Source organism: Brienomyrus brachyistius, chromosome 18 (genome assembly GCF_023856365.1).
Source record: "Brienomyrus brachyistius isolate T26 chromosome 18, BBRACH_0.4, whole genome shotgun sequence".
NCBI classification, from domain to species: Eukaryota; Metazoa; Chordata; class Actinopteri; order Osteoglossiformes; family Mormyridae; genus Brienomyrus; species Brienomyrus brachyistius.
The window spans coordinates 11,368,220-11,378,818 of NC_064550.1; the positions used below are offsets into that span (position 1 = coordinate 11,368,220).

Sequence of the window (10,599 nt, forward strand, 5' to 3'; positions counted from 1 at the left end):
GTAGGGGCAGTGGATGGAGCCCTCAACCCTATTCATTGAGTCCCTTGAATTCCACCTGTTAATAAAGGTTCTTGGCACTAGGCCTAAATGTCCAGGTGATATATAACCATCAAACATTTTACAGGCATTGTTACGAAGTGGCCTGGGAGGACATATGACGCTTATATCTGGTGCAGCTTTGGCGTGTCAGATGGCAAAGGATTTTGCATTTGCTGGTGGCTGGTTATGGGAAGACAGCAGGTATCCGCTTAGCAAATACCTGCTGATTCCAGTGTTGAATCCCCAAACCGTGGCTGAGGAGAGGGATAACTTCACACACCAAAGAAGATACACTGCTGTAGAGGGTACTCTGGGCATGTGAAAGATGTGATTCTGGTGCCTACACAAGTCCTTGGGAGCCGTAAGATTTCCCCCTGAATGTTGCTGTGCTCCCCGCGACCCAGTAGGATAAGCGGTTTGGAAAATGGATGGATGGATGGATTAACAGAAAACATTGTACACTGATTCACCCTTAATATCACTGTCCGCTGTTTATCTTGGGTAGCAAGTGTACTTTGGCTTAGAACAAAAAACACAATGTAACATTAGAACATGTGCAAATTAAGAGTAACACAATAAAAACCAGCAATAATTTCTTCTGTTTTCTAAAGTTACTGATATCTAGTTAAATTAAATATACTGGTTTAAAAAGTCAGTGACAGATTGACTAGCTGTATGAGGTGTGCTAGTGGCCAAGTCAAACAATACATGGCTGTACTGGACAGTCGCTGCAAACACTACAATGAATTTAGCAGAGGTTCTGAAATGGCTAAGCTGACACGCTTTGAAAGGCATAATATCATAGTTATACAACAACACGAGGATAATCTAAACATCATTTTCTTTGCCTGCCTAAGACTTTTGCACAGTACTGCATATTTTTGACCACCTCCTCAATAAGTTGTTTTAAGGCTTCTTTCGAGAGGTGTTACTTCTCTTTCCTATTGCTGCTCACCATTACAATGAATGCAACATTACATTTTCAGCTCATTTTTATATTTTTAGCAAATAGGTTAATCTTGGTTGCTTTTGTGTCTTTAATATAATACCCATGACAAAACACAAGTGTTTGCTGTGATGATGCAAAAGTTTCAACCCAAGACAGATACAACAATGAAAGATTACCAGGACACTGATCTTTAAATATTAAATACTTCTTTATTCTAGTAAACACAGGAAGACTTAAATCATTCCATTGTTAATCCTGCGTCCCCGACCCCAGCCCATCAGCCCATACACCCTCGACATCAGCTCTTCCTCACTGACTGGGCGCCTTTGGCCTTTCTCTGAACGGAGAGGGTGGCAACTGTTCAGCTGAGATGCTTCATTGCGCATCTTCCCAAGGAAGGCTAGCTGGGGCCTCTTCCTCATGCCTTCCGCCTCCTTGTGCGGGGGTGGCCTGTCTCTCCCGTCCTTCAGCAGAGGCCTTCGGATAGCAGAGTTCCCTCTCTCTCCATTCTGGGGTAGCTGATCAGAACGTAAAGTGGGAAAATTCTTGTCTCCCTGTTTTAAGAAAAGGCAAGTCCATTTCATACACAGATGCAGGTGTTAAAAGACAATTCAGTGTCCCATTTAATGCAGAACATTACCTTTGGCATGTCCCTGCCGCCCCTTAGCTGAGGCCTTTGTGTGCCAGTATTCCCCAATGGTCTATTTTGGGGTTGCCAATGAAAATCTTCATGTTTTTCTTTGCAGTCAGCCTGGTTTAAGACAAGGCAAGTTGATAGAAATAACCTGTTTCATATACAGATGCTGGTGTTTTTGTGTGTTTTAATACTCAGTACCCTCTTTAATACAGAACATTACCTTTGTCTTATCAGACACCCTCACAGTAGAGTGGGATTTTGCCTTTTCTTTTATTTCCTGTTCCACTCTCTCTCTCGCCACAGGCACCTCCTCCTCCTTCCCCGTGTAACATTCTTCCTGTGTCTTATCAGTCTTTACTATTGGCTCAAAATTCCGAATTGTTATTTTAATTTTAAGGCTAATTTTAATTTTAATCTTCATTGGTTTAATTTCAGTGATCTCCATTTTGAAACGCCGAGAAGTGCAAAACACAACCACTTGCCAAGCCGCCCAAAAGAACACTGAGGTTGTAACTTCACGAGATTCAAATTTAAACAGGCTGGCAGGTTACCATGGAGTTGTGACATCATCATAGAATCTTTAGAATTCTATGCTGCATATCTCTAGCTGTATTTGAAAAATGCACATACAGTAATATAATACCCATGACAAAACACAAGTGTTTGCTGTGATGATGCAAAAGTTTCAACCCAAGGCAGATACAATAATGAAAGATTACCAGGACACTGATCTTTAAATATTAAATGCTTCTTTATTATAATACACACAGGAAGATTTAAACAGTTTCATTTTTAATCCTCATTAAAATAAGTAAAATATAAATAAAACAATACATTAACAGAAAACATTGCACACAAATCCACACTTAATATCACTGTGGGACAATGAGACAAGACATCAAATTTAATGTCATTGTAGATATGATCCTTACTATGTATATAATAGTTGAATGATAAAGCACAATAGATGTGTTAACTTTTCATACTTATTGTACATCAACAGGCCGCAACTGGTGATCCAATAGGTCTAAATCAAATAATTCTTGTACCAAAATTAAGCAATGAACCAAAAATAAATAAGATATGTAGCACTCCCTTTCCTCTTAGGTGTGAGTAAACCTAACTTTAAGAGGGGAACCCCTGGGTTCGACATGAACTCATCTCTCAGCACACTGATATGGGATACGTTGTAACGAGATTGTCTCCTTGTCAAATCACCAATCTCGCACATATATCACAACTTACCAACACAAATGGCTTAATATAGCACACTGGACTTCAATTTACCCCACCATGAATCCACAAGTATAAATGAAATACCAAAATTACAAAAGAAATGGTTTCTCTTTACTTAAACACAAATGGTACATTTACTCTTTGTAATTAAAAAAAAAAAAAAACTCGACCGGAAGTAACACCCAAAACAATTTAAGATAAAAGGCAGGTTACAATATGTACTCAGTAGACAGGTTTATTAACAATATTAAGCCAAAATCAGACCCACTGTATTTGTAAAATAAAATTAAACCCAAACTATTAAGAATTATGTAGCGTCAGTGGATCCACACACTATATTTTAACTAAAGTCTGAATTTCCACACCCCGTTGTAGGCCCGAGTCGAGGCTAGCGTGCGTTGAGGCCTTTAAATAAAAAAACGCTGGCCGCTTCACTCTCCCAAGCGCTTTAAACTAAATAAATAAATAAATAAAAGTTAACTAAGACCACGTCGCAATACAACTTCATTCTACGATGTCCTCATCCGAATGTGATGGCTGTGGTCTCAATCCTCCACTTTCGCAGCGCTGGATGCTTTTCTACACTCGGAAATTCGCGTATATGGGGGCAACTCCAACCGTCACCTGCACGAGCTCAGTGCGCGCGAATGAACTCGCGGTGGCTAATTACTTAAAAGAAAATCAATTCCTCTACAGTCGGTATTGTTCATACGCGAACTAAAGTCACACCTTCAAACAATTTGACTAACATAAATATCAGTGGTGCAGTGTTGCCTCACACCTCTGGGACCTGCGTTCGAGTCTCCGCCTGGGTCACATGTGTGTGGAGTTTGCATGTTCTCCCCATGTCGTCGTTGGGTTTCCTCCGGGTACTCCGGTTTCCCCCCACAGTCTAAAAACACGCTGAAGCTAATTGGGGTTACTAAATTGCCCATAGGAGTGCATGTGAGTGACTGGTTTGTGAATGTGCCCTACTAATGTGTCCATGGATGGATGGATGGATGGATGGATGGATGGATGGATCGATCATCTCTCTCTCTCTCTCTCGAATTTGGACCCGCCCCCTAAGACAGCGATAGGTCTAACCACCATCAATCAAATTAAATAACCAATCGGTCTTTGCCAATCACGTGTCTACACTGTTTGACACGCCCCGTCCGCCATTTTGAGTGTATCGCGGTTGTAAACACATTTGGTTAACAAACTTAATATTTCATATTCAGTGTTTTTTCTCCAACCCAGTAGGATAAGCGGTTTGGAAAATGGATGGATGGATGTTTTTTTCTGATTTTGTTACTGATTTTCATTACCAAAATACACCAGTCATTTAGGTGTTTAAGAAAGGGAAAAGAATCAAGAACACCACAAAAATGTCATTGGATATGTCATATGACATGTCATATGACCAATCAAGTTAAGTGGCAAGCAGAATACAGGCTCCGTTTATGCAGATCCTTCCAGACATCATATAAAACGTTAGGCCGTTCTTGCAAATGTTTCTAAACTTAAACCATAGCTGGGCATTGGTTTGTCAGGGCATAGCACACAGTGAAAGTCTTCTCCAGCACTGCGCCCTTAAAACCCATGCAGGCGAATATACACATACATGCAATTGTATATTGTATAATGATAAACATATCATTACAGTTTTGGTGTTTACTTTTGTCTTTAAAAAGCATTCACTCTGTAACGCCCACTGGGGTCTACGGGTAGGGAACACAAATTCAGTAACATGGTCACACATTTCATTCAATATCATAAACTTAATTCGTGGCAAATAAAATATTCCTTATATATTTGTTTTGACATTACACCCATCTTTATTTTAGTATTCTTTGTAAATATGTCAGATTTATCTTAATTTTTTAAATTTAACATCAACAGTATAGACATTGCAAAATGAAGTTTGGAACACTTGCAGAAACATTATAAAAATACATAGTAAGCAATGGTGCCAGTTTGTTTTGATCCCAGATATTTGACAACCGAAATCTTGGCTACATGAAGATAACTAAATGGTGTAGTTGCAACATTCAGTTTGATAAATAAATAAAAAAAAAACCTAACTCATGTTACTATTTCTGGCTCTTTTCATTGAATATGTAGTAATTTTCATGTGTATGCATGAGTCATTCACACCTGGTCACATCTCTCTCTCCCCCCCCCTTATGGCGCTGGTAGGGATGTATGTGGATCGCGTTTCACCGTTGCGTTGTTCACCAAATTACCATGTAAATATGATTTGAATACGCGGAAATACGACTATTTATAATGCGAATAGCGATCTTCAGGTGAGAGCGGCACTACAGACCCCCGATGCAAGTAAAACAAAGGTGACATAGTTTACTTTTTTTTGCCGATTTAACCTAATTTTAAAACCTTTAATACTTCCGATAGTGGACGTTTTGGAAAGAAGACATATTACGGATTTAGTACGCGTTTTTTTCATGTTTCTACAACAAGATTTCAGTGAGTTATCAAATGAAATACACGAGAAAGATACGCGGCATCGTCGTTGACCTCAAAGGGTTAACACGAACAGATTTACTCATTTCTGGCACCCTCCGTAGTGAGGCTAGCTTGCTAGCGTAGGTTAACCAATGTGAAAATACCAACTATAGAAGTCAAAAAATGCATATTTAGTAATATAACAAAAAAACATCTAAGTTGCATTTATGAAAATACCGAGAGCAAACACGCATTAACATCATACCCAGGACAAACCAATTGGAGTATAATCCCTCCAGGCATTCACACCAACAACCTACCGAGTGCTGGTACAGCTCCCTAGCCCTAGAGCCACCATTCCACCCACAATGAAGCAGAAATATATATCCCTAATAAAAGTTCCTTTTATTAACCTAAGGGTGGTGCTGTTTTGCAGAATACTGTCAGACGTTCTTTGAACAACCACACTTTTTTGGTTTCACATGGAAATGATCAGTGTGATTATAGCATTAAAATTGTATTCTTTTGTGATATGAATGTTACATATTAGTTTCTTTTTTGGTGAAGTTCTGCTTCACCTCTTGTCTTAAAATAACCACCGTTGTCTGGTTTGGTGCTGCTAACGACCAGGCCAAAGACAAACAGCAGCACATCATCAAATCATCTGACAAAATCATTAGCTGCAGCCTGTCACTTAACCAAGTCCTGTATGAGTGTAGAGTAAGGAAGCATGCAGCCATGATCACTGCTGATCCTTCCCACCCAAGCAATCATCAATTTTAAAGACTACATTCTGCCCAACATTTCTGGGCAAGGAAGTAGTATGGAGAATCCCAAGTATCATACATAGCGTGTTATATTGCAGATCTGCCACTGAACATTATGTGTGCACTTTATCATTATATACATTTTGTATACATTTAAGAAAATTACAATATGTTTAGTTTGTTACGTAAAAAACCTTGCATTGTTCTATGCGTATTCTTTGGTTGCAAAACCAATTTTAAATGTGTTCAGCAGGATACACTTATATTACAATTAAATAACAATTAATAATTAGTACAGGATAGAGTGGAGGTGTTTGTTACATTTCTGTTTGATAAATCATTTCTTTCTTAGACAAAAATAATTTCTTATTTGATGGTCATTTCATATAAATTATTTAAAATGGAAAAATATATAAATGAAAATTTGAGCTTTTTTGTTTAGTCTGCAATGTATAGTTTTTGAATTCAGATTCATGGTTTAGAATTGAACTGTGTTTTTTCTAGGTTTGGACTTGGAATTGGTTAACAAGTTCCAGTAATGCACTCGTCTTGGATTCGCCCTGCTGCTGGACTCAATGCTCACTTGGACTCGATTTGGTAAAGAATTACCAAACCCTAACCCTAACCACACTTCATTCCCATAATATTTGCACTGCTCTGAAACTCTGCCAGCACACTATCTGCACATTCCTGGATTCCTTGCATATTTGCTGCTGCTATGCTTGCACATCTATACTATATATGACTGTATAACCGTAATTATTTGTGCATATTCGTGGAACCTGGTTCAAATCAGTAATTTAAACTTTTTCATACACAAATGTATTTTATTTGTATTATTTTTCTTAATTCTTGTTCTGCGTTGTCTAGGAATGTATGCAACAATACTTCCAAAACTCATTTCTAATACATGCAGGTGTATCTGGCTATTAAAATGAATTCTGATATATATAGTTCTGTGGATGGAAATGACATGTTGACCAGAAAGGTCAGTGGAGAATTGCCAAGCAGAAAGCCTATTGTAACTCAAATAACCACTCTGTAGAACTGTGGTGAGCAGAAAAGCATCTCATAATGCCTAACTTGTTGAAGTTTGATACGGAAGGCCTACAACAGCAGAAGACAAATGCTGGGTTCCACTCCTTCCAGCCAAAAACAGAAATCTGAGGTTGAAGTGAGCACAGGCTCATCAAAACTGGATAGTTGAAGACTGGAAAAACTTCTGATGAATCTCAATTTCTGTTGAGGCACACAGATGGTGAGGTTAGAATTTGACATCAATAGCATGAATCCATGGACCCAAGCTGCCTTGTGCCAGCAGTCCAGGCTGGTGGTGGTGTAACGGTGAGGGGGATGTCTGCTTGGCAAACTTTGGGCCAGTTAATACCAATCGATCATCGCTTGAATTCCACAGCCTATTTGAGGGTTGTTGCTGACCATGTGTGTCCCGTCATGGCCACATCAGAACCAGAATCAGAATCAGGATGACTTTATTAATCCCCGTGGGGAAATTCTCTTACATTACAAAAACTCCTGATGAAAATGAAAGATTTAGGAAAGTTGTACAAATGATAGAAGAGAGATAGAACTATAGGATAATAAAGTAATTAAAATAATATCAAATTAAATAACATACAAATAATAAAATATCCAATAAAAATAAAACCTGTAGCAGCAATTATGATTAATATTGGCATATATTAAACATAATTTGCATAGTACCTGAGTTACTTTTCAGCATTTTACTCATCTCCCAATGTCTGCTTCCAGCATGACGATCCAGCACATTACAAAGCAAAAGGAATCTCAAATCGGTCTCATGAATCTGACAATGAGTTCTGTGTTTTTCAGCGGCCGTCTCAGTAACCAGGTCTGAATCCAATCGCACACCATTGGGATCTGGTAGAACGGGCGATTGGCAGCATGGATGTGCAGCTGACAAATCTGCTGAAACTGCATGATGCAGTCATATCACCATAGACCAAAATTTCACAGGAATCAGGAATATAGTTGTTAGATTTGTTGGTACATATTGATTTATTTATATGTCTGGCAATGCACATACAATCTGACTTGCGCAGGAAAGGTGCGAGGGAAATGCCCAAGTCATAGCTAAGAGAGGTAACCCTTCTCCTTTAAGAGTGAAGGGGGGGAGGCGAGGAGGGGGCTAGATGTGCGCTGTCAAAATCAACTCGACAGCAACCCGAATGAAAGGGCTGTTATAGAGCAGAACACGCCGAAGACGAGAGCTTTCATTAAAGGTTAGAAACAATTTACATGATATCATACTGGAGGGCAGCTGTAAACCTCAATTGCTATGGCAACAACGCAGATGCTCGCCAGAGCAGGTTTAGCACCGCATTAAGCGGTTGCTTGAACAAGTCGTTCAAGTAAGAGATTTGCGCGATGCGATTATTTCGTTACTGCATATGAATCTCTTTACAGTGTGTGTGGTTGTTGTGTAGTTTTTTTATGATTATTTAATAATAGTCATCATAGTTCGAATACTTCACCAAGAAACATTGTCGTAGGAATCGAAGACGTTGTTTAGGTGATTTCTACGCTAATTTTTGTATGCATAAACTCTACTGGTCGTCTGTTCTGCAATGCTTGCGCGTATATTTTTGTGCAGCACGAAAGCCCTCCTCGTCTTTCGGTGCGAAAAAACAAGACAGCCTGCTGCATGCTTTACTGCTGCGGAAGTAAAGAGGAGAAGGAGAGCGCGAGCTTAGGGGCTCTCATGAAAAGCGAGGAGGAAGAAGCGCGAGACAAGGACGGGGGAAGAGCACGAGCCGCGCGAGAACTGCACGGCTTGTCGGGCATACCGGAGCTGCTACCGCCTACCGCCCCGTTCCATCCCAGTCCTGGCCGTCTGGACCCGGCTCGAGTGCAAGCGATGGGCGTCGGATTCAGTAGCAACTCCCAGAGTTTCGATTCTCCCCAGCGAAGACTAGGCCAGAGGGCCCCCAAGCTGGGGCAGATTGGACGGTCCAAGAGAGGTGAGTGCGCTAGTCCCAGCATACATATGTAGAGGTGACACACACACGATGGCAAATTGCAATTGAAGTTGAACCTGAGATGTTTAATTCATCTACAATTGAACAAAGTTCTGATTTATTTGGTATAATACAGTACAGAAGGCTGGTAAACCAGAGAGGTGATACAGTGTTTTCTTGGCATATCTGTTTTCAGTGGTCATAGAAGATGAGGACTTGGATGACATCGTGAACAATAACGGATCACTTCCAGTTGTCGTTTAACCTCTCACCTGTAGTCTGACTGGTGGACTGAAGATGGCAGAGGCCAAGCAGAGCCTGTTAAATGGACCGTCCTTGCATGATCTTCGCATGCGCGGTACCTGTAGCTTAGCGCACTTCTGGACGGGTTGGGCAGTTTGGGGCCCCTCAAAACACCAGCCGGCACCCTGTCTTTCTCCCATCTGAATTCTATTTTCAGAGTAGTATTGTTCTGATACAACCAAAGCAGGCATGGAAAGAAACACCACAGATGGCAGCATGAGGTCACTTTCAGAAGCACGGCCTGTGCCCGTGTGGTGTGATCCCAAAGACGAAAGAGAGAAGAGTTTGCCTTAGAAGTGGTCATACATTTATAGAGAATCACATTGTTTAAACTACGTAGTGCAGATGAGTAAAGCATCTTAAATTGCAGATCAAGCACTGAGTCAGACTGTAGGACACAGCAGCACACAGCAATGCAACTCCAAAAAAACGAGTCTTGTGTATGTCAAAAAAAAGGAAAAACTCCCTTCTACTGCATGGCAACATTTAAAATTAAGCACTACCAGATATGCACTGTTGCAATGCACTATATTATGCACTCATACACATTGTCATAAGTTTAGGTACGTTTGCTCATTTCATGCTAGTTGCACACAAATGTCTGTGCATGTATAAGATCGTAATTGCATAATTCTAGCAGAGGCAAATGCTTTCATCCATTGTAAGCTTACGATACCACTCGTTTGCATTTTTCCCCTAATATTAAGCCATGCAAAGTACTGCAAAGTCACCAGATGGCAGCATAGTTCAGTGAATTTGAGTCAAAATATTTACGTTTTGTCCAGTCCCTTGTGTACCATTATGTCAATTGTTTTTAATCATTTAAAAAATGTTTCATTCTCTTTATAAACATTGTATTGGACGTGCCTCATTTTAAGACAAGGATAAATGAAGCTGATGTGATGAGCTTCTCTTCAGAATGTGTTCCTCCATTCAACCACATCAGGGGTTATACACTGACATTGACCAGTGGCCTGTACTACGAAGTGGGGTTACTGGCATATTGGGGTAACTTGCTGGATTTAAGGTACCACAGTTTAAATGGACTTCATATTCGTTCACTTACATTTTGCCCAGACCACCTTAAATCCAAATTACACTGATAACCCAGTAACCTCACCTCGTAGTACAGGCCACTGGTTTGATCACCATAACATGCTTTTCAAGGTTCGTTTTATTTCCACCCTCATTGAAACACAGGGCAAAACCAACAAGCAACGCAAA

At 40.1% G+C, this 10,599-nt stretch overlaps 1 protein-coding gene across 1 annotated transcript; it reads right to left on the bottom strand.

Moving 5' to 3' along the window:
* Positions 1-1,198: 1,198 nt before the first annotated feature.
* On the bottom strand, positions 1,199-2,109 carry LOC125712773 (uncharacterized). Its single transcript, XM_048983205.1, has 3 exons — positions 1,846-2,109; positions 1,629-1,739; positions 1,199-1,542 (listed from the first exon to the last, which is right to left on the bottom strand). Exons 1-3 carry the CDS (start codon positions 2,068-2,070, stop codon positions 1,222-1,224), a joined length of 657 nt encoding a protein of 218 aa, XP_048839162.1. The 5' UTR covers positions 2,071-2,109; the 3' UTR covers positions 1,199-1,221.
* Between the last annotated feature and the right edge of the window lie 8,490 nt (positions 2,110-10,599).